This window comes from Pipistrellus kuhlii, unplaced genomic scaffold (assembly GCF_014108245.1).
Source record: "Pipistrellus kuhlii isolate mPipKuh1 unplaced genomic scaffold, mPipKuh1.p scaffold_m20_p_5, whole genome shotgun sequence".
Taxonomy (NCBI): domain Eukaryota; kingdom Metazoa; phylum Chordata; class Mammalia; order Chiroptera; family Vespertilionidae; genus Pipistrellus; species Pipistrellus kuhlii.
In genome coordinates this window covers 43,963,721-43,982,516 of record NW_023425551.1, presented here as the reverse complement: position 1 = coordinate 43,982,516, position 18,796 = coordinate 43,963,721, and the positions used below count along the sequence as shown (strand labels likewise).

Genomic DNA, 18,796 nt, shown 5'->3' with positions numbered 1-18,796 from the left:
TAACTAATGATGTTGCAATTTTGCAAGTTCTTATTAGGCATTCTTATTATCTACTGAGAAACATCTTTTTTTTTTTTTTTTATCCTCATTTTGTAATTGGGCTGTCTTATTAGTTTGTTTATATAATTTATGTATGATTTTTTTAACACTTGCTCCCAGTGTTTCCGTTTTCTTAAAGCTGTCTGTTAAGAACAGAAGCCTTTATTTTGATGAAACTTTTATAAACAATCTTCCAAAATCTTTTCCTATCCTCAGGTTATGAAGATTTTCTCCTGTTTTCTTTTAGACAATTCATAGCTTTAGTTTTAATATTAGGCTATGGTCCATTTTGAAGTATCTTTCGATATAATGTAAGATAGGGATAAAGGCTCATTTTACTTTATTATATGAACATCTAGTTGTTCCATATGTAGGATAGACTATTTTTCTCCAGTAAACGACCTTTGCACATCTGGCAAAAACAGTAACAACAAAATCAACTGACTATGCTAGCCAGTTGCTCAGTGGTTAGAATTGTTAGCCTGTGGCCTGTGGACTGAAGGGTAACGGGTTTGATTCCAGTCAAGGACACATACCTCGGGTGCAGGCTCAATACTCAGCCCGTCGGGGCATGTGCAGGAGGCAATCAATCAAGGTGTCTCTTTCACATCTGTGTTTCTCTCTCTCTCTCTCTCTCTCTCTCTCTCTCTCTCTCTCTCTCTCTCTCTCTCTCTCTCTCTCTGTCTCTGTGTGTGTGTGTATGTGTATGTCTCTCCCCTTCCTTCCACTCTCTCTAAAAATCAATGGGAAAAATATTCTTAGGATTAACCCCCGCCTCCCAAAAATATAAAAATAAAAATCAACTGACCACATAGGTCAGGGTCCATTTCTGACAATACCCATTATTTTCATTTATGTAGTTCTGAATGCAAATTAGGTAAATGTGAGTCCCCAACACTGCTCTTACAAAAATGTATTTTTACTACAAGTAGTCTCAAGATTAGTGATTCCTTTCACGGTTTCCATGAAGTTAAAGCTATGTTAACAATAATATCACATTACTTGCCTCTTTCCCATGGTGACATTTATACTAATGGTACAAGAAAAAAAAAAAAAGATAACAAAACTGTGACTGGGTAGTTGGCAAACACTGTATTGGAAATGAATAAAGTGAATCTGTCAGATCATGAAAAAAAAGTCTGAGTATGTGCTGCCAGTGATAAAATTCAAGCTTTTAAGTAAAACCTAAAACTTTGAAAAACTAAGACCATAACAACTTCCTAATATTAAAAGGTTTTTCCGGCTGAAACCGGTTTGGTTCAGTGGAAGAGTGTCCGTCTGCAGACTGAAAGGTCCCAGGTTCGATTCCGGTCAAGGGCATGTACAGTGATAGTGGGCACATCCCCGGTAGGGGGTGTGCAAGAGGCAGCTGGTCGATGTTTCTCTCTCATCGACATTTCTAGCTCTCTATCTCTCTCCCTTCCTCCTCTCTGTAAAATATCAATAAATATATATTTTTAAAAATAAATTTAAAAAATAAATAAAAGGTTTTTCCGATGAGGTTTGCAGTCATTTTTTATGACTGTGACTTTATTTATATTGAAGAATAAAATATGTCAGCATTTGGAAGATCTGATAACTCAGTGAACAATATCTTCCAAATTACCAATACATCAGCTATTAATGCACCCAAGGGTAAAAGTCTATCCAAAGTGTAAGCTAGACCAATGGATTTTAATGTATGACAAGTTTAGTGACATTTTTTTGATTCCATATTATAGGTAACCTTTATAATAAAACCAACACCTGTCAAACTGTGGTATAGTATCAAAGAAAAATATTCACAATTACATGAAATGTCTGTTTAGATACTCCTTTTTCCAACTTCATAACTATGAATAGAGGCCAGTTTTTCAACCCAAACAAATATATTGCAAAAAAATAAATGCAGAAGCAGATGTGAGAATCCAGCTTTCTTTAGTAAAGCCAGAAATTAAAAAGACAGTTAGAAATGTAAAACAATATCACTCTTTCTCATTAATTTTTGTTTTGGGAAAGAGTTCATTTTTTTCATTTAAAATGTTATTCATGTTAACATGAAATGGATCTGTTACTGTGTTTTTAAACAGATAAATAACTATATTTTATATTTCTCAGATTTATATATTAATTTAATGAATACTAATGTAACCATATAAACAAAAGTTCTTTTGGACCTTTATTAACTTTTAAGACTATAAAGGAATCTTGAGACCAAAGGGTTTAAGATGTGCTATTCTAGTTTAATGGAATTACTAGAGTAATCCATATTCAAATCTCAATTAAATCCACATGTGACAGGGATGTCTAGAAAGCTTAATTAAAATGAAACTAAAATCTCCAAAGTCCAGCAACACATACATTAAATAAGTTATAATACATACATTCAATGGAATTACTAGGCAATTTTAATGAAACCTTTATACACCAAACAATATGGATGCAGCCCAAAATAATTATTTTGAATGAAAGTCATCAGAAAAAAAAGAGTATGTACTGCATAATTTAATTTATAGAAAATGTTATATATACCTAGTTGGGGTGGGGGCAGGGGACAGAATAGGAATACAAAAGAACATAAGGAAGTTTGAAGGTAATAGATATATGTTCACTATCTTGATTGTGTAAGGGACTCATAGGTATATACATATATAATTGAACACTTCTAATAGGTGCCACTTGTTATATGTCAATTATAACCCAATAAAGTTTTAAAATGTATATATGTTTTAAAGTGTTAAGAACAAATAAATTTCTAAAATAATATTTGACATAACCATGAAGTTAGTCTCATTCCTAAGAATCTTTGTGCTAAGACAAATGTTGTTAGAACAAAAATAGGTACATTTTTCCTTACCTCATTGACACTGGCATCAGACACTATTCCCTGGGAGGACTGTACCCAGAGCAGGATTAGTGCATCACAAAGTTCAAAAAAAGCAGCAAGATTGACCACAATTTCATGGGGCAGGCTCTGATAGCTCTCTGGATCTTAAGAGTTGACATAAATAAAATAAAAACATCCCATCAGAGTCAAATTAATCTCTGGACCTTTTCAAAATCAGCTGTAATATGAAATGTAATATTATCCCCTGTATAAAGGTCAATTTTTAAACTCTTCTTTATCTACTATTATTAAACTTTGCAGAACATGCATATATACATATAAATGTTCACATTGTCTTAATGAAAAAAAAAATTATAGAGTAATACATGTTTTTAAGAAGTACTCATTTAAGTAAAAGAAAAACTAAGGCCCTAATCGGTTTGGCTCAGTGGATAGAGCATGAGCCTGGGGACTCAAGGGTCCCAGGTTCGATTCCAGTCAAGGGCATGTACCTTGGTTGCTGGCACATCCCTAGTAGGGAGTGTGCAGGAGGCAGCTGATGGATGTTTCTCACTCTCTATCCCTCTCACTTCCTCTCTGAAAAAATCAATAAAAACATTTTTTTTTAAAAGAAAAACTAAGTGTATATATGTTTGAATGGAGAACATAGATATAAGAAGATACAAATGTACCATTAACAGTAACAGCTTTAAAAGCTGAATTCTGCAATTTTATGTTTCTACTAGAGGCCCTGTGCATGAATTCATGCACCAGTGAGGTCCCGCAGGCCAGGCTGAAACTGGCTCTCCAACATCCCCTGAGGGGTCCTGGATTGCAAGAGGGAGCAGGCCAGGCTAAGGGATCCCACGTTAAGGGTGCACAATCAGGGCCAGGGAGAGACATGGGAGGTTGGCCCGCTGGGGAGGAACCTAAGGAGGGCTTTAGGTTGTGTCTGGCCTGTCTTGCTCAGTCCTAATAGGCCAGACCTCAGCAGCAAGCTAACCTACAGGTCAAAGCATTTGCCCCCTGGTGGTCAGTGCACATCATAATGAGTAGTTGAGCAGCCTTAGCATATTATGCTTTGATTGGTTGAATTGATGACTGAACACTTAGCATATTAGGTTTTTATTATATAGGATTTAGTTTGAATTTCCCCAACAAGCATATATCTTTTCAATTAAAAAAAATAAAGTAGGGAGGAAGAAAGAACCTATAACCAAATACTTATGAGCATGTACTTGTTGAGCGAACAGACCTAGACTTCAAGTTTTAACTGTTACTTACTGGAGATGTGACCTTTACCATCTCTGTGCCTCCCTTCCCCCTTTCAGAACATGGGGCCTCCAAAGCATATAGTTGTTATAAAAAGTAAAGGAAACTAAGGACATATTAAAAGCAATCTATCACTAGTACTAAGCAAGGGAACATTTTTAAAATCTGGCCAGCAAATCAAAAGGAACCAATAAAATGGCAGCAGCTAATCAATGTCTCTTAACTTCAACATTTTGAAATCAGATGTGTAACTGAAGAATATGAAAGGCAGTGTTCTTACCTTTATGGAATTCAAAGGACATTCTCAAGACACTATTTCTTAACTTTTTGCTACCAACAGGAGCCAGATTTGCTTCAGTAAAAATTCGTTTTTCCCGGTCAAGATATATGATTGTCCTGAAATGAGATTCAATAGCATAACAAGTTATTATTGATGAATAATACTTTTCAATCTTCTGAATCCTGAGAATCCTTAAAACATCAATGTCTTTCAACCTGACATTCCTCTCCAGCCTCTACAAACTCTGAACCAGAGAAATAGGTGAGAGTGATCACAACAAAGTTGGTGGGAGAAGAACAGATGGCTGGAAAGGCTATGTTTAGGTACATGACCAGGTCTCATTCTGTTGCTCTGTTATGATCCCACAAAACTGTACTGGGACCTTAAAAATTGAGCATCATAAAATTAATCTGAGGTGTTAGAAGTCACCTGGGGAAATTGTGGGGGAGTTACTAGAGGAGGAAACCAGGGGTTCTCTGAGGTGCTAGCACTCATCACATGCATGAGTTCACTTTGGGAAAACTCATCAAATCCATACATACTCATTAATGTGCATTATACTTTTCTCTAATCACATTATACCTCCTTTACAAAATTATTTTAAAGAATGTATTGCACTGATGGCCAATTAAAAAAAAAACTGCTGGTCATTACTTTAAGAGGTGAGGAAAGGCTAGCTTATATGTCAAGTAGGTAAATTTATATGTGAGTGTGAACATGAGCATGCAGGTGCTATGTTATGTCTCTAGCATTTGAGGAAATGAAATGATGTGACAGATGACTAAGGAAAGGACATGTGAGAGAACAGATAGATGAAAATGGGAGGAGCTACAGGGAATCATACCCAGAAAATAGTACAAACATGACTATCCGATGATAAAGAATTAACCATAAAATATATCCCACCATTAATGCTAAGCTGGTGTGTTTCTCTTAAAGGATCTTATTTAATTATTAAGAACCTGCAAAAATTATAGGCATTTTTGACATCACAGTCAGAATTACTTCTCTGAGAACAAAGGAGAGTCGTAATAGAGGCAATCATGTCCATCACCAAGTAGGTATTAGGTTCAGAAGATTAAACAAACATAAGACAGAAGACTGAGGAAAGGTGTAATCTGAGAAGCCAAAGTGTACAGTGAGGCAAACAACGCCCAGAACAGGCGGCTTCACCTACTTGTTAGCAATGGACTCTAAAAGGGAAAAGAGCTGCTCAGACTGGTCTGTTTGTGGGTCAAAGTCCATCGAACTTCGGATGATGTCCAAAGCCTGCATATTCCATCGAGGGTCCAAAGGAATCACAAATTCTTCTGGTTAATAAAACAAAACAAAAAAAGAATTTTGGCTTTAAACTCCTTGCCTGGCAAATTTCTGTTGAGAGCTTTCATTGTTTTAAGTTGAACATATTCAGTCCTGATGTGGAAGAGCTGGCACAGAGAAATGCTGGTTTCAGCACATAATACTAGAAAAGTAGGGTTCAACCGCTTTTATGCTATTTCCTTTCAAAATGCAAAATTTCTACCAGTCCTGAAAATTCTTTCCACTGGAACATAAACATTCCAACCAATGCATTCACTTGCTCATATCTTCAGAAAAATAATTCATGGGCTTAATCACCCAATCTTTTGCAATTAACCACACAAAAACTAACTTACATGGCAGAAAATGAATGAATACCTATCACTATTTGTTTCAATAAGAAAACAAGGTTATTTCACCTAAAAGCTATTTCTTGTTGCTGCTGACACCTCACTTGAGCTCATTTGGCTTAAACTTGGCACTTCTCTGTCAAACAGCAGTGATCAGTCTCAAACCCCCACCTTCCCCTAAGAAGTTGTGAGAACCAGAGGGAGGTACTATGCTAACATTAACTTGAAGGTGGCTGCATAAGACAGGCCAGTTCTTCAAATTTTAAAGACTTCTGCCATACAGTAGACGACAAATGCCAACTGAGTAAGGCATATCAAGGAAGAAATCCATATCCCAAAATCCAGAAAGACTAGTCAGTCCAGAGCTACAGTTAAAAAGGAAGATGGAAAAAGACTTACTATATTCCAAAGTGGGAAAATGGTGTCTGCTAAAAAGGGAACCTGCTACTCTACTCTAGAACTATACTCTCAAAGACCAAAATTATTTCATAATTGGAAAGCCACCACTTAATTCAGCTATAACCTGACTACTTACAGTACTTTTCCATCGCTTGACTGCTTCACTATCATTCATCTCATTACCTTTAGTGTATATTGGGGAATTGGTTTAGCACGAAGGCATCATGCATACTTTTTTCTAAAGAAAATGGCTAATGGTATATATTTGATCAACATCAGATGAAGATGGGTGTGAGAAATTAAAAACCTCTATCTGTGAAAATGTTCCCTATTTTTCTTATTAATGCTTACGTTCAATCAACTTAATATTATCCTGTTCCTGTAAACAAGTTTTCTATCTCACCAATTAATTAAGAAATTTTGAATACTTCATTTGATTAGAAAGCTTAGATGGCTATTTTTATGGTTTTATAACTTTTTATTAACAGCTTTATAACTTTTATCAAGGATTTATATTTCTTCAAGCAATTGATCCTTATTGCCCCTTCAAGACAAATAGCTTTCTAGTTTAAAAAAATCTTCTGTTAACAGTACTAATAAGTAATAGAATGCTATAAGTAGAAGGGACCCTATATAAGTGAACTTAACTTCCATGTTTTTCACACAAAGGCAGTGAGTATGGATGATGGGCCCCAAATCAACAAGCCAGTCTGTGGACAAGTTGGAAACACAGCCCAGTCTTCCAACTACCATGTTCTTCCCACTTCACTGTGTATCATCCCTTTTAAGAAACTGAAAGATAAATGGCTGGTTTCAGACAAAGAGGTGGAATTTGCATCTGGATACTCTGAGTGTTCTAAAAATACCATGTTGCAGAGGTAACTTTGACAGATCTTTCCCCTGGGAATTCAATGGAAATCAAATCAGGTACAGTACCTGTTATATTTGGTTGTAATATTTTGATGACATTACTGATTCCAGCTGAGAGAGAATTTGAGTAAAATTTCCTAAGAGATGCAGCACTGGCTTCCAAATGAATCTGTATGAACTCTGTGGAGGAAGGAGAAGCAAACTTTAGTATCTAAAGCAGGCTGTCCAACAAAACTTTCTGCACAATGATGAAAATGTTCTACAACAGCCACTAGTCACCTGTTAGCTAGCAACTGAAATGTGGTCAGTGCAAGTAAGGGACTGGACTTTAGATTTTATTTCACCTTAGTTTATGGTTACCTTTTATTGTGACCTGTGGCTAATAGCTATCACACAGGAACTATTTTTAGACAGATCACAATTACCACAATAATATACACATTCATTTGCTGATCTATAAATTCTCATGGGACAGAAAGGCTCATGTAATCTTAAAATTTTTAAAGTAATTTTAAACAACAAGTTCTACCAACAAATTCCATGTCCTATACTTTACAACCCATGTGATATTGTTACTGTTGTTTTTTCTTCTTTTAGAATGAAAAAAGTACAAAAATATTAAGCATGACAACTTAAAAGCACCTGGAATTAGTAAATCTCTTAAGTACTTCTAGGGGAAATGAATTCACCAAAAGCAACACCTATCCCAGATAAAATGGTTGTGCAGCATTATTTATAAAAGAAAAGCAGGATGTTCAAGAAAATAAAGTTACATAACATAGTACTTTTCCTGATGGATTTGACATGAAGGTGGACAGACCTTGAAATGCTAAGCATTACACAGAAAAAAAGTAACTTTTGGGGCACACCTAAGGGCAGATATGATTTTTAATTTTTTAACAACCACACAAACAGTAATGCTAGGTCACAAATTTCTTGCTATGCGATCTCCCCTATGTAAAGTAGCAGTGTAATTAGAATAACACAGCTGCTGAGGCACTAAAACAGGAGAGGTGTAAATTCACTCATTGTATAAATTAAGCTTTTCTACTCACCAAGCCCCTGTGGTATATTCTTGGCTAAATGGTAAAGCCACTTAACTCTGAGCATCCAATCTTGATTGGTTGCTCTTTCTATGAGCAATTTAACAGCCATGGCCAAAACTTCTGGTTCATCAATCCAAATAGTATCCACTTCAACAGAACTAAATTTCAGGCTCTCAGGATTGGGGGACTGCATAATTTTCTCTAAATCTGGCAAAGTAAGAGGCTGAATCCTGAAATTCATTGGAATATACAAAGTCAGTACTAGAATGAACTTTCATTTTATATTTCAAAGAAACAGGAAAATAACTTTATAGATAACGGATCCAAGAGGTATTGGGGAAAAGATGAGTTCCCTCTAAAGAGGACAATTAAAACATATCAAATGAATCCTATGTAATAAAGAGGTAATATGCAAATTGACCCTCATGCCCTTGCATGTGATAAAAGATGGCTGCCACAAGATGGCTGACAGGAGAGGGTAGTTGTGGGCAATCAGGCCAGGAGGAGAGGGCAGTTGGGAGAGGGCAGTTATGGGTAATCAGGGCAGCAGGGGAGGGCAGATAGGAGTGACAAGGCTGGCAGGGGAGGGTAGTTGGGGAGGTCCGGGCTGACAGGGGAGGGCAGTTGGGTATCAATCAGGCTGGCAGGAGAGTGGTTAGGGGGTGATCAGGCTATTAGGCAGAAGTGGTTAGGGCAGGCAGGCAGGCAAGAAGTTGGGAGCCAGCAGTCCAGAATTGTGAGAGGGATCCCAAATTAGAGAAGGTGCAGGCTGGGCTGAGGGACTATTCTCGCCCCCCCCCACCCCCCAGTGCATGAATTTCATGCACCAGGCCTCTAGTTGCAAATAGAGAGCAATATCACAATGAACCTCTGACAGCTGGTAATAAATGGCCACACAATATTCTGGTCTAATGTGTTGGGTGACAAACATTACATAAAAAACAACACAGTGAAGATGCCAGAGACACATGGGCTCAAGGCTTTGCTAACCTTGACCAGCTGCTCGTTTTCAGACTCATCCTGTTGAGGCAATATGCTAAGATCTGTCCATCGCTTCGTACGATAGAGAGGTGAGAATCTTCCATAGCAAAGAGAGCTGAGGGCAGAGAATCTGGCCATAGGCCCACAGCAAGAATGGAGTTACCCCAGGTTTCATGTGCTCGCAGAGAAGACATATGTTTCTCCAGTAAAGCTTGCACGAGCTGGTAGGAGATAAAAATGCATGGTGTATAGGCACCAACATAAATGTTCTATCAAAAACGTACATTATAAGCTAACTGCTTCATTTTCTGATGATAAATTTCAAGCATGTAATATTCACATTTAACCTACTTTCCAAAAAAGTACTTGGATACCAGATTTCTACTAGAATATTCCAATGGTCATTAAATTTATCATCAACAAAGAAGAATTTCCTTGCACTAAATAATATGGAGTGCTATAGTTTAGAAAGCAGAGTGAAACACTTCATGGTACCTTCTGGTTTGCTGGTGAGTGCTGGGAGTGGACATATGCTTCCCAGCATGCTTCAGAAAAAGCTCTGTTTAAACTCAGCCCTCGCTGCAGGTACTGCACAATGAGTAAGGCTGTCTGAATCAGAGTTGAAATAGATGATGTTGGAGAACCTACAAAGAAAAAATATCGTCATCTATGACCAATAGATTCTATGAAATCTCCAATGAAAATGGAGAAATTCCCCCTTCACATCAAACTTCGTTTCACTCAAACTACCCAGATACTTATTTTAGAAAGACTTCTAAGTGGACTTTAGAGTCTCAGTAGACAACATGGACTTGAAGCAACATTCTGTAAGTGTGCAAAGCTGGTCATATATATAACCTTCCTATTAAGTGGACACACAATGAAGGGGACAAAATGACCATGGCCTCATAAAGGACTATGTGCTCTGAAACCCAACAGACCTACTTTCAAATTCCAGCTGTCATTATTTACTATTTGGCTTTGATGAGTTATTCAACTTCTCTTAGCCTTATCTGTAAAATAGAAAGATATGCCTTGCAGAACTAATGTGAATACTAAAAAAGCAACAGACATTGAACCTAACACTTATAGTTATTCAATAAATAGGTTTCCATTTATTATTATTACTACTGTTACTGCTTTTTCTCATACACTTGGAAGAAGTAACATATGTCTATTTAAATAATTCAAATGATGATCCTGAAGAAATGAGGGACAAACTTTACAATCTCAGTGCCTGAAGCAGTATTCGTCAATGGGGGCCTCTAATTGCATGCATCAGAATTCCTGGGAAACTTCTTTGAACTAATTCCTGTGCTTCCCCCAGACCTGCTGTTAGAGGGAAGGAGATTCCTGGAACATCTACATTTTTGTGGTAATGTCTATGTACACTAAAGAACTCCTGAACCAGCAACAGAGTATCACGTGAATTTCCACAGGAATAAAATCCTGCAGAGGCAAAGAAGTCAAGCACCTTACCTACAAAAGCACTTTGGGTCTCTCTGTGTAGAGCCAAGAGGGTGTCACACACACTGTCCCCCACCAACCCAAGGCTGTGCAGCAGAACTTTCAGGTCCAGGTCATCTGGGATACTCCCATCTCCTTCCCCTGAAATGTAGATTTCAAGCCCACGATTCCTCATAGCACGGGATATTTCTCCATGAACAGGATCCATTGAGAGAAAAAGTCTAGTAACACAGCAATTCAAAGGGGAAAAAATTAAAATCCCAGTGCAACCAATAGTGCAGCTCAGCAAAAATGGGTGCGGGCAAATCTTATTTGGCTCATCTTCAGGGAGCTTATCAAGGGAGAAACCACTAATGAAAAGTCTGCTATTGCCACATGTATTCTATGTTCTAGTTCTAAAATGCATCAAAATACAGCAAATCCATTCTCTAAACCTTATTTTCCTTAGGAACTAAATATTGGACCTTTAGTGATATCTGAGAACTTTAAGATTCTTAACTTTCAGACATTCCCCAAATCAGGCAGTAGTAATTTATCATTCTAACTTTCCTACAGAGCACAGAAAATGTATCACTATGTTTTCCTGAAACAATTAGCATCACATGGTCAATGTCTAGTTAACACCTCCATCTAGCAATCTGACATCTTCAACACTAAACAGCGATTCCCTGCTGACCCTCCCACACCAAATCCTGCTCCTTTGCCATTCTTCCCTTTCTCAGTGAATACCACCTCCATTTACCCCATTACTCAAGCCAAATACTTAGATAGCATCCTTACTTTCTCAACCCACAAGTCCATTGACATGTCCTATTCATCTGACCACCTCATATAAACTATCATTATCTCTTCCCTGAACTACTGCAAAAGACTTGTAACTGATCTCCCTGGTTCTACCCTTCACCACTAACCACTGCAGGACTTGTGTCTCTCATTTACCACTGTATCCCCAGAGCCTGGCAAAGAGCTCAATAAATACTTTGTTAACTGAATCAATGAGTAGGTGAACACATTTAAAACAGGGTTGTCAACATAATATCTACAAGGGCCTATTGAATGTCAGCCTCTGTCAGATTCTTAGGCAGAAACTTAAGAGGCACACATACCTGAAATTGGGATGTGGTGTTATGGTGGGAGTGGATCCATCTATCATTCCTCTCTCACTAACAGTGAGGACACCTCCAGGTTCAAGCAAAGCATTCAAACGATCCAGCACGGACGGGCTGCACAGAAAAAGGTAAAATGAGGGACAGACTGACATGCTGCCTTGACTCTGCTTTCCTTGCACAAGCCTCCCACTGCTCCTGACCCATGTCTTCTCTCAACACAAATCACTCCCCTACACAGAACTGTGATCTCTTTCCCATCAATTCCCACTTTCACTCTCAAGGCACACAGTCCAGAGATCCATACACAATAAAATCACAAAATAGTTGCTGATTCCCTGAACTGTAACTTTTTTCTCTTTTCCCCCTCCCCTCTGCCACACTTCCCAACATTATCACTTAGAGGTAACTCAGAAATCTGTACTAAAAAATGACCATTATCTGGTCTTTCTGGTATTAAATAAAAAGGACTCAAAAAAACGACTGGAAATGTAACCCAATTCTGTTAGCCTTCAGTTCAGCTCACTAAAATCTTGCAGCTGTCTATTACCAACAAGTAAGTTCACCACAGGGAGAAGTATACAGAACGTGGCAGAGGATGCATTTTTTACTTCAGAAACAGCATATTAAAAACACCAAAACTTCTACCTCAGTATCTACTCTGACAAGCATATTCCAAATTTCAGTCAGGCTCACTCATGATTGGGCAGAAGGTTCTTACTTGCAAAAGTTAACGTTATCCATCAAAAGCCAATCTCCAGACTTCAGGGCCCGAACCAACATGCTGTCGACCCACTCAAAAGTGCCATGGCTGCCGCCACTGGATGACTGCACCAGCTTTGCCCCAAAGCTTCGGAACTCTTCTACAAGTCTGGCAAACTCTGAAATGTCACAGCCACATCACTTAATTTCAAACAAGGACAATAAAAACAACAAAAACTAAGTTTATTAAAAGAAAGTCAAAAACTCTTTCCCTGATTTTTTTTAAAGTTTCATGGTAGAGTCAAAAGGATTAAAATTGTGGTTTTTGTTTAAAGAGAATAGATAAGAAAAAAGGTTTGGGGGCAGAAAATACTTCTTAATAGCATTCTGAATTAATAGATAGATAACGGTCAGTTGAGGGTGATAATCTTTATGTGCTACAATTTCTCAAATGGCAGAAGGAAAATAAATTATTGCACTTATTACAAACAAGTGTTATTAGTTGGCACAATGAATTAATGCTGTTAAACTGGGCTTCCTTTATAATGACCATATGATTATAGTAACAACTGGTATTTATTTGCCTAGTGCTTTATATAGCCCATCCCTAGAAATCTTTTTATTGCTCTTTTTTTTTAAAGACATTATTATATGACCCTTTTTCATAAAACAACTTAATATATATTAAATTCCTGCTTCTAACCATAGAAATAAGATTTAGACCTAACCTCCACTGTCAACAATCAGAAAACTAGGCAAAATATATGAAACAACTGATTTCAGACACTGGACGACAGACAGCATAGGGCTATGATACCTAAGGAATGCTCCACCACAAAATTAGAGAAGTTAAATTTCCATGTTGAGGAAATGTCTTCCACTTTCTATACTCAACTACTAAACATATCCTAACTATCAATTTAGAGTATTATTCTTCAGTTTAAAATGCCAAATCCTGAGAAACTATTACATCTTTTCAAAAGGCCAATAAACAATAAGACTAGCTGATAGCTTTGTCATTATATACACAAAATAAACCATCAACTCAGAAGCCAATTTTTTCCTTGATTGCCCTGTTTAGGATCACCAATTGTGGATCCTGCACATTTGCTTCAGTTTACTTTCTAAGACAAACAGTTTCAAAATTTGGGTGCTAATAATCACCAAAAAAATTAAGAGCATCACATTTACAAAATATTACCTGTACATGCACACTAAATGGACAATGGCAAATATCTGATACACACATCCAAACACACACACCTGCCTTGGAGTATGAGTTGATCTTATTGTTGAGTCTCTGCATAAGCAATAATACTGCTTCCAGCTTGTTGACTATCTCCATCGTGACACCTTTACCATTTTCTCCAAGACACTTGGGCTTATATGTCAGAAGGAAATGACTCCAGGCCCGCAGGACTACTTCTGAATCATCAGCACTGACAAGGAGGCTGTCTCTTAACAGTGCTCTCACAGTGCTCTCCGCCTTCTCTAGCAGCTGCCTCCAAGGCCGTATAAGGTCAACCTGAAATATCCAAAGAATGTGAATTCATGACAGCCATTTGCCAGAGCCAAAGACTGCTGCTGCTTATAGTCACCACCAACCCAGAAGACGACTACCAATCAAACCACTTACCTGCTCAAATCCGCCCAGAAGCTCTGTCGTATCCATTGCACTGTTCATAGCCATGATCTTTAACGTGTGACCAGAAAGTTGTGCCAGAAGCTGGACCAGACTGGTCTTGCCCACAGAGGCTGGACCCACAAGGATGACCATCCAGCTCATCTGCACACACTTCATAATCGACTCCAGAGACTGTAACGACTGGTGCAACAGCAACAGGGGATGGCGAGATGGGGGAGTAACATAGTTGCCACGGCAAAGGACTGAGTAGCCCAGCTGAAAAAGACATGCCAGTGAGAGTTAGCAAGTGTGCCTGGTAGTGAAACCAGAAATCAGAAAGTTGTAAAAGAATAAAGGATTTTGCTGGTCGTCTCACCTGAACATTATAGGGAGTGATGTGAAATAGTCTGGTTCCAATGTATGGGTTTGAATCAGTACTAAACACATCCTTAAATATAGCAATGACCTAAAGGAAGAAGATGGTACAATCAAAACAAAAGTCACTCTATCAAATTCTGAGTCACACCTTCTAGAATAAATACTTCTAGAAAACATGCACAGCAATTTGAGTCACAATATTGTGAGAAAACTGCTCACAATATCATTATCCTTTAGGATTTTCTCTTATTTCATCTATTTAATTCATCAGAATGAAAGCAAACTGAACCTCAAGAAAAGAACAGTCATATAATCTCAAACTATTTGAGAATCCATTGTGAATGTACCATAAATTCAAATAAAGCAGGAATACAATGGCAAACCGCTAAAAAAGATAGACGAGGACAATCTGAGTATTATTTTTAAAAATGCCTATTTCTTGAGTACCTACTATGTACCAAACATTATAGTGGGTGTTTTAATAGAGATTACTTCTGATAATTTGGCCTTACAAAATAGATATTCTTTTTATTATATAGATACTAGAGGCCTGGTGCATGAATTTGTGCACCAGTGGGGTCCCTCAGCCTGGCCTGTTCCCTCTCACAATCTGGGACCCTTTGGGAGGATGTAATAGTATGTGAAGCGGCAGGCAGCGGCGGGGGAAGAGCCCAAGCCCAGGCCAGTCCCATTGCACTTGACACTGCTGCCCGGTAGCCACCACTCCATACTGCGGCCGCAGAGGTGGAAGAGGCTTGCGTCACCACAGCTGAGCTTGCCAGCCATGAACCCAGAGTCTGGCACCCATAGATCAGCTGTGGGAGAGCACTGACTACCAGGGGGCAGCTCCTATGTTGAGCTTCTGCTCCCTGGTGGTCAGTGCACATCATAGCGACCAGCTGTCAGGTCATTTAAGCTTTTATACATGTAGATGGATAACAGGATTCACAAGTTATATTATTTGCTCATGGTTAGTAACTGATTTTAAATCTAAGGCAGTCTGACTCCAAAAGCACTGTATTATCTTTCTAAATATTTATGTAACCTGACAACCAAAGTTATTTTTCTCACTATTTACATTTAGTTATCACTTCCTTAGCAGGAACACTGTTAGAAAACTTTCCATGAACCTTACTTCTTTTTTGGGTCACTTTTAAAAATCTGAAAGGAGTTGGGGTAGGGGTGGGGAAAGGAGGTGAGGTGATGGGGGAGTAATAAAAAACACCAATTTAGACCTTAGCAGCAGGAAAATTCCAGCCACGTGAAATATTTACACCAAGTTGCTTGTTTCTAACAAAGTGTCAAACACTTATACACATCATTGCTCACTGAGCTTAAGTCAGAAAATAAAAATAATGCTATTATATGTCAGTCATGGGAATATAATGTACATAATCACTAGAGTATGGTGGCTACAGTTAATAATACTATATTGCATATTTGAAAGTTGCTAAGAGAGTAGATCTTAAAAATTCTCATCAGAAGAAAAAAAAATGATTTGTACTATGTAAGGTGATAGATATTAACTAGACTTATTGTGATTATTTTGCAATGTATACAAATATCAAACTGTGTTGTACACCTGAAACTGATTATGTTGCATGTCAATTATACCTCAACATACATACATACATATATACATATGTAGATTTCAGAAATGTTAAGAGAAAAAAAGGAAAAATCACAATCAATGCTAAACATTGACAGGAGAAAGTACTCTTGTAACCTACTCCTGGGTCCAAGCAATTTCTGGCTTTATAATCCACTCTAAAACATATCATCTCCTCTCCCTGATAACCCACAGGAGTAAAAATTATAAATACTTTCACAGTCTACGTTTATTTCCTTTATAAAGTCAGATTTAATTTATCTGAACCCTTCCATCTTTTATAGCCTTTCTCCTATTATGTTTCTTACCATTTAATTTCCTTTTTCAGAAAAACCTATTTGGTCAATTGTAATAACTCATTTAGATGAGTGGAGGAAGCCTTCCACAGCCTACAGTAATGTACCACCTGACCAGTCTCAATTACCCAACAACTGGCATGGGTCTAGCCACAATTTACACACTGTACCTAGTGAGAGAATAAAGAAATTAAAATAATAGCTGATGGTATATGAACTATATATCAATAAAGCTGTAAAAAGAACACTAGCAGCCGAAACTGGTTTGGCTCAATGGATAGAGCGTCGGCTTGGGGACTGAAGGGTCCCAGGTTTGACTCTGGTCAGGGGCATGTACCTTGATTGCGGGCATATCCCCAATAGGGGGTGTGCAAGAGGCAGCTGATCAATGACTCTCTCTCAGTGATGTTTCTAACTATCTCTCTCCCTTCCTCTCTGTACAAAAATCAATAAAAATAAAAATAAAAAATATATATATATAGATATATATATATATAATATATAAAACAACAGTAGCAGAACATTCTGTCCAGCTTATAATGACAGAAAGCCACTTACACATAATAAATGAGTTGTTACCATCTAACTGGATGCTGAATGCCACATACAAAGGGATATGGACACTGAGCAGAATGAAAGGTGTGAAAACTACAAGCACTAGGGATAGCCACAGCGTCAGATTTCAAGAAGGAAGTTACTACTTCTAATGCACAGATATGTGTTAATTAGCTTTAAGCAGCTGTGATGTGGCAGAAGAATAGCAAACTGGAAAGGTCTGGGCTAAGAGCTGGCTCGTCCACTTGCTACTTGTGAGACTCCATGATTGAGTCTTGGGTTCTCATCTTGAAATCTAACACTTATTTAAAAACAAAAAAACCTTGCCGAAACCGGTTTGGCTCAATGGATAGAGCGTCAGCCTGCGAACTGAAAGGTCCCAGGTTTGATTCCGGTCAAGGGCATGTACCTTGGCTGCGGGCACATCCCCAGTAGGGGGTGTGCAACAGGCAGCTGATCGATGATTCTCTCTCATCAATGTTTCTAACTCTCTATCCCTCTCTCTTCCTCTCTGTAAAAAAATGAATAAAATATATATTTAAAAAATAATAATAAAAAATAAAAACAAAAAAAAAAAAAAAGACACCCCCCCTACTGGGTGTCTCTTTGTGTTGCTTCTTCCTTTGTGCCTGGAAAGAGGATAGCAATCTATTCGTTATCACTGGAGGTACTACTGTTGTAGGAAAGTTTACATCATGAGGATTCAGTTGGGTGAGCACAATGTGTACTCCAACGCAAACTACTCTATAGTAGTAGACCCTGAGGTAGGTAAATGTATAGGCTCTTCCCTTCATTTCCCAATTTCCAAGCAGCTTTACTGAATTTAATATTTGTGAGTATGCCCCTTCTTTCCCTTATGAAGAAATCAATCTCCAGGTGGAAAGAAACACAAAGCAAAAATGTGATACTCACCTTTTCTTTGTCTTCCCTGGTTCTCATTCTTTCACCATAGACCAAAAATACATGCTGACCAGGATCATAACAGCCAGGGGACTGGTCAACCAGCATCAACTGACACCAGCGGAAAAGGTCCCGGAGGTTGAATTCCCATGGTCCTCCTTTTTGCCCCCATTTCTTCTCAACTGTCACTTCATGATCAATCTAAAAAGAAAACACCTTTATTAAAAAACATGTCCTATTGCTAAGCACTGCATTAAATACTATTATCATAGTATTAATGCATAAACAGAAATTAATAGTCTTGATTTAGATGTTTCCTTTTTCAATCTAAACTTCTAAATACAAGGAATACCCTGTAAGCATTAACACTGATACATAGAGCAAATCTGAATTACTGTAATCCTCAAATTAGTAGCTTCCCTTCCACTATAAACTTGTGATTTATATTAGAAAGACTGGTAATTTGGTAGTGTCCCAGAAAATAATAGTTCAATTACAGCCAGGAAAATAAAGAACAATTAATAGAAGTAGGTATTTACCTGATTGTTGAAAGCAACCATTTTCTTAACAATATTTCTGTCAATGGCTGGAAACAGAGTACTAGCAATGAACTCCATGTCAATTACTGTAAGGGGATCCACAAAGACCTATAAAATCCAAAAATAACATGGAGAGTTGCTATAGTTTCTCTTTACACAGCCATCAGCTATACACACACACACACACACACACACACACACACACACACTTTTTTTCTGTTCTAGAATCTTCTTTCATTTTTAAGATACCAGAATCATATAATACCTTTGAAATATAA

The 18,796-nt window shown here is 37.8% G+C and overlaps 1 protein-coding gene across 11 annotated transcripts in view; it reads right to left on the bottom strand.

The window, feature by feature from the left end:
- Window positions 1–18,796, bottom strand: part of MDN1 (midasin AAA ATPase 1) — a 143,868-nt gene that overhangs the window by 59,895 nt on the left and 65,177 nt on the right. For all 11 annotated transcript variants that reach the window (XR_004983670.2, XM_036414109.2, XM_036414110.2 and 8 more), the window contains 15 exons: window positions 18,519–18,626; window positions 17,992–18,180; window positions 14,618–14,707; window positions 14,254–14,517; window positions 13,881–14,142; window positions 12,637–12,796; window positions 11,916–12,032; window positions 10,822–11,030; window positions 9,838–9,986; window positions 9,352–9,563; window positions 8,371–8,591; window positions 7,382–7,495; window positions 5,575–5,707; window positions 4,398–4,513; window positions 2,876–3,009 (listed from right to left, as the gene is read on the bottom strand). Coding sequence is in view for 10 of the 11 variants with exons in the window: in XM_036414109.2 (XP_036270002.1) it covers window positions 2,876–3,009; window positions 4,398–4,513; window positions 5,575–5,707; window positions 7,382–7,495; window positions 8,371–8,591; window positions 9,352–9,563; window positions 9,838–9,986; window positions 10,822–11,030; window positions 11,916–12,032; window positions 12,637–12,796; window positions 13,881–14,142; window positions 14,254–14,517; window positions 14,618–14,707; window positions 17,992–18,180; window positions 18,519–18,626 (2,478 nt within the window). In the remaining variant the exon portion in view is untranslated. The remainder of the gene's footprint in view (window positions 1–2,875; window positions 3,010–4,397; window positions 4,514–5,574; window positions 5,708–7,381; window positions 7,496–8,370; window positions 8,592–9,351; window positions 9,564–9,837; window positions 9,987–10,821; window positions 11,031–11,915; window positions 12,033–12,636; window positions 12,797–13,880; window positions 14,143–14,253; window positions 14,518–14,617; window positions 14,708–17,991; window positions 18,181–18,518; window positions 18,627–18,796) is intronic.